The sequence below is a fragment of the Atta cephalotes genome (assembly GCF_000143395.1).
Source record: "Atta cephalotes unplaced genomic scaffold scaffold00001, whole genome shotgun sequence".
NCBI classification, from domain to species: Eukaryota; Metazoa; Arthropoda; class Insecta; order Hymenoptera; family Formicidae; genus Atta; species Atta cephalotes.
The window spans coordinates 6,282,829-6,288,828 of NW_012130065.1; the positions used below are offsets into that span (position 1 = coordinate 6,282,829).

General features: G+C 34.7%; 1 protein-coding gene across 1 annotated transcript in view; it reads left to right on the forward strand.

Moving 5' to 3' along the window:
- Positions 1 to 6,000, forward strand: part of LOC105625847 (RNA/RNP complex-1-interacting phosphatase) — a 46,168-nt gene that overhangs the window by 37,894 nt on the left and 2,274 nt on the right. Inside the window, exon 6 of the mRNA XM_012207162.1 lies at positions 180 to 223. Coding sequence (XP_012062552.1) covers positions 180 to 223 — 44 coding nt within the window. The remainder of the gene's footprint in view (positions 1 to 179; positions 224 to 6,000) is intronic.

Here is a 6,000-nt window from a genome sequence, read left to right on the forward strand (position 1 = left end):
AAAAGCAAGTCTCTTTAGCTGGCTCCGGTCATGTAAAATTTCATAAATTTAGATTGATTATTAAAAAGTAAATTGTTTCTTTGTAACGCCAATTACCTTCTTGAAATGTAAAGTTACAAAATTAAATTGCAATCACTAATGTTGCCAAAAGTAAAAATTTTTGCTCTCTTTCCTTGCAGATTCTTTAAAGTGATGGATGATTTCACATCGACATGCGGTGAAGGTGAGTTTGCATTACTTCAAATATATTTCAAACAAAATTCCTCGACTCGGAAATCGAAGTAACTTCATTTCATCTACCACAATCGTGGATAATAATGCAACGCTTTGCATTGATTGCGAGCAGTTGAATTGCTAAAATATTTGATGAAAGTTGCAAGACTCATGTCTGATCGGCGCCAACTAAAATGCATCAGGTTCGACAACAGTAGGAAATAGCTCTACGAAACTTTGTATCAGTAATCATAAAAAAGAAACATCGAACATTGATGGGTACTCGTGTTTCTAGCGAGAAAAATCTTGCAGAAGTTTTCGCTTGAATAAAACTGCTGATCACGACTGTACGGATGCATCCTTTCCTAATTTACTCTCTCGATTACGGCTCGATCGTGTTGTATGTTGTGAGAACGAATGTAGAAGTTGGCGGTTGTTTTACTCGCGCGATTGTACGATCCGGCTTCTGTGTTTCGAATGAGAAGAATTCGACAAAGACGACGACTACGACGATTGGAAACGAATTCGACCGGAGTTCGAGAAGCGAAGGATCGCCCACGCGCGAAGTATATACCGGGGCGTTGTTAATTATCTGCCGCCGTTTATCAAGCAGTAGAGAAGAAAGTTCCCTTGAGCGTTTCTTCTTCTCTCTTCTACTCTCGTTTCTCTTTCTCCATCCGTCGTCGCTTTCTTCCTTTTCTTCTCTTCTCTGCGTGTATAACCTCGCGTCCCTCCATTTTTTCTCATGCCAAACGGCCACTCATATCTATGAGGCTGCGTTTGGTGTACATGTACACCGTGATTTAAGAATCGAGTTTTGATCTCTGGTTTATTTCGAGGTTATCTTAAATCTTTATGTATCTGAGATCTATTGTCTTCAAGGTATACTTTTTCAAGACAGTTATCTTCGGACGCTCGAAATTTTGAAATTTATTCAAGAGACCTGTTTTATTAAACTTACACAAAATTCAAAACTTTCAAAATTGTTGGAATTTGCAGAATTCCTCGGGAAGTTTATAAGATGTGAATTAGCTAACGTAATCATCTCGGATTTCTGCTGTCGAAATTACACAACCGAGCATGTTCGGTTATGTTATCGCAACTTACTGGATTTGTACATGAGAAACTTATGAATCAACTCGAACTTGGAAGGTGGAACGGTCCATCGAAGAACAAGTTGAGACGCATTCCAAAGCAAAAGAAGCTGTTTAATTGCTAATCTATCGAACCACCACTTAGCATTTATCAATACCGTATATCCAATGTCTAATACGAAAACGCTAGTCGATCGTATAGGGACGCTCGTACGCAAGTATCTCGTCACATTCATTAAATTGATTATTAATTCTCAAATACATTTAAAAATCAAGTTTAGAGTAAAGTAGCGCCAATTTTTTATTCTTTTCATTTTTCATATTTAAATTTATCTTTAATTGATATTCTCAATGGATCCAGACGTTTTCTTTAACTATGTTGGGAAAGTTGTTTATAACAATTTTTTTTTTACAATTTTACATAATCTTATTTTTCGGATTTTGATCTTCACAATGAAAAAATCGTTCAATTACGTTAATTTTAAACAAAGTTACATTACTCTTAATATACATATTTTCTGGGATTTTCTGATCTTTTACTATACACACGAGAAGTTTATTTATGCAATCTTGGATTTTTCTTATTTAATAAATATACAAATTTATTAAGTGATTCTTACATATAATTTAACATCTTTAAAAAGTATTTATAATATTGTATATTAAAAAAAATTGTACATAAGATTGTGTATTTAAAAACATTGTATGTATAAACATTATAATTAACAATAAGTAACAATACTTGGTAGTTTTTCGAAGAAAAGAAATGTGTACCAAGGAATAATTTAAGTATTCATAATTGATTCTTATATTTAGAACTGTCTTAAGTGCAGTCTTAAGATGTCATAAGCCAATCACAGAACCGTATTAGTATCTTAAGACGAACTTAAAATAAGAATTGATTATAAATACGGCTTTAAAATATACTGTGAATATCACTTAAAGAAGCAGAGTGAATACCGATTAAGGTTTATATATTTCACGAATTGTCTCGATGTGTATCTAATTATTTCTGAAAGTAAAATATAAATTGTTGCACTTCGAAAGTATTAGGCATATAGTCTTTTTGCGCGAACTCAAATCATAGTATGATTTGAATTCGCGCAAAAAGATAATTATCATATTAATTTTCATTCAAGCATTTTGCAAAAACCTTCATTCTTGGTGCATTTTGCGACATACTCCATATACGTACACATTGCGATCGAACTTAAAATCATTCGATTGATTTAAAGCGGCAATAATCGGCAGCTTGAAAAGACTCTCTAACAAGCCGGTGATATTTTCATGTTTATGTACGCCAGACATTAACGTCTCCCCTCGTTTGATGGTTCTTATGTGTAAGGCCGGCGGAACTTTACACTCTTGTGGTACTAGGATCTTTCCCGTATTCTCGGTACAAGACGACCAGGATCTACCAGAGGCTATTTGAGCTGACGTATGTCAGCCTCTCGCGTATATATCATATTGCCACATTTACTACGTCGCTTCGGGTCATACTTCACGACTACTCCAGTAGCCCGAAAACCAACCTTCACACCGTATGGGGAGTGGCATATGCAATTCCGGGTGCGCCGCCCGCCTTTTATTCCTTCGTCGGCGATATCTTGGGGGCACGAACGAAAACAATATTTGCATGCGACCGCCCACCCTCGTCCATCAGTATGCACGAGGTTGTACTCGATCCCTTCCGTCTCTTCGTTTCACGCTGTTTGAAACGTGACGGATCGAAGTTCATTACAACAAATTTCTACTTCGTTCAAAGTTACTTAGCGAAACATTTTTATACCGCTTTCCTGAATTTCGAATTATGTTAAACTAAAATAAGCAAAACTCAATTTTCTTGTATGTGAAAGAAACTTATAATAAAGCAAAACACTGTTCGAAATCTCTCTCGCGGCATATAGTAATTATATTTAATCTTAATCTTTTTAGAAAACTAACATTTTATTCGATCTCGTTAACTAAATAGTTTATAAGTACGGAACGAAAATTTTAGTAAATTGTAATTTTTAAGTGATATACAATACTTCTCTCTCTCTCTTTCTCTCTCTCTTTCTCTTTTTCTTTTTTAATAATATCCTGAAAACATAAATGAAAATTGTGATTGCGTGTGCGAAAATGTTTTAAGTACATAGCAATGCTCATAAATCTATAATATTAACGACGAATGCGAAATAAGTTTAAATAAAAAGATTAATATAAAAGACAATTTTTTTTACATAATAACATAAATTTAAAGATTCCGATGATCGTATTTTTTATATTATATTATATTGTACTATTTTTTTATATTATATTTTACAAATTTAAAGCTGTACGTTTGCAAATAATTGCATCAATGTGAAGACTATACTTTGAATTGATCATGGGCGCATCTTTAATTAATGATATTGCTGAATATACATATATAAGGCACATTTTCGACCAACAAACATTATTATCATCATGCTTCAGCTCCCGTCGAGCAACGTTTGATTTCGGCTGCCAAACAGCAGGGTGCTCAGAAAGACTTCCGTAATATCTCTCTGATCATACTTTCACCGATGTACAGATATACAGACCCAATATAGACATGTATATATGTACACATTATTCAAGTGTCAATCTATGAATTTCACTTCTTCGAATGCCGAAAATTTTCGATGAGCGAAATTCTATATGCCTATTTTTTCCTTAATATCAATACGCTTGTCCTACGGTGAATTTTAGTTTTTATGATAAAACTAATTATTAATTCAGTTATTAAAGAAGAATGTAATATATAATTATTTTATTTAACTTATAAAAATAGGAGGGTGGAATAATATTCGGCAAAAATGTTATTTTTGAAAAAAATGGCATTTATTAATGTCTGCCAAAGTAATCGTGAGTCTTCGACAATCTGCTTAAGGATCGAGATTATTTGTTAGCATAAAGACAGCACTGCTCCACAGGGGTGCTGGCTCCAGATTCACATTAGATGTCGACGTGTTCTGAGAAGATTCCTGTCCGCTAAGAGTACATTTCTGGCGTATGCAAAATTGAGATGACCTCGTGATAGATCCCAACGTGAAATGAGGATATCTTGTAAATTATGTACATTGTAAACAATGTACGCGTACATTGATGTCGAATTATATCTAATTTTCTTTATTATTCCCTGATTTGTTTCAATTGTTATTATATTCTAACGAAAACATTATTCTATAATTTACTAAAATTTCATGAACTGATCAATGATCCAAAAAATATAAAAAGTCAAAAAGAAAACTTTTGTCATGTATTATGATTATATAAATAAAGAAAAGTGTTAAGAAAAGACTGATTTAAAAAGATTTAAGTAAAAAAAATAGTTTTGTAGTTTTTGATTTTCTTGGATACGACAAATTATTAAAAATTTCGCAGTTTGAGAATCACCTCAAAAATTTACTACTATTTCTTTTATTTACATCTTTTTGGGTAAAATCAATCCTTTTTTAACACACATCTTCTTTTTAGATCCTATAAATATGTAACATTTAAATGAAACAGTATAAAAGTACTATAAAATTTTCTTTCTACTGATTTTCGAGAAAGACTGAAATTTCGTTCGTGAAACGAATTTATAGAAATATCTTCGATCGTCTCTTGTTTCAAATGTTCACGAGTTCTTCGGTTTATGTTCCATTCAAGTTGAGGATTTACGTTCTACGATTTTTCACATTGTTATTTTTCCATATATGATAATCCAAGGACTCCTTTACGAAGAAATAGCTTTTATACTCGAGTCTGCTAACACGTTGTTGCTCATTCACATATATTTATCTTAATATTTTTACATGGAATGCTGTGTCGAAGGATGCTAGATCGAAAATAGCTCCGGTCAGCAGTTTTATTAGACCGTTTATCATGATTTTTTTCATGAAAAATCTTATCTCTTTGCTGGCGCCATGCAATTCGCGTCTAAATATATTTGTATTATTGTCCTTCGTGAGAAATATAATATCGCATCTATCAAAGGAGAAGGGTACAACTTGCGCTATATAGTTCCGAGATACCGATGTACTCTCCGTTCGATTAAGCGGCTCGCAGAGGTCAAACGGCGTATCGTATGACTCGCGATGGGTCACTTAATTCGCCCTGAAAGCCGTGGTAAAGAGGTACGAAGTGCCTCTAAAGTACTTGGTACTTATCTTCTGCTCGTTTGCGCTTCGCTGAAAACAAGAAGACATAAGAGAGAAGGTCGGAATCCAAGAAGAAAAGATAGGTAGACGCGCTTCGATCATTATACTGGTCAACTACTCTCATTAAGGTTTGCGGCTCTTGCGAAAATGCCGCCGCGACCGGCGGCCGGCTGTAGCCGGAGTCACGAATCGTCGTGAATTCGTCGCAGCTTTTGCCGGTAATTTGCGATAATATTATAATCAGCCCCTTGCTGGGCCCGAAGAGGTGCCGACCCCACGCCCCAGGCCGAATTGATGACCCGTGGAATCGTACGCCTTGCCGCGCGTAGCGGTGTGCCCTTATTGACTGCCCTCTTCGCAAGCGAATATTTCTTCAGTTCCTGCGCGTCTTCGGGTCCGTCTGATGTCTCGAAAGCGCTTTCGAGATACCAATCGCATGTCCCGCTGACTGAACTCTCACGCGTATACATATATATATATATATATATATATATATATATATATATATATATATATATATATAGCGTACGTTACGTTACTATTACTTA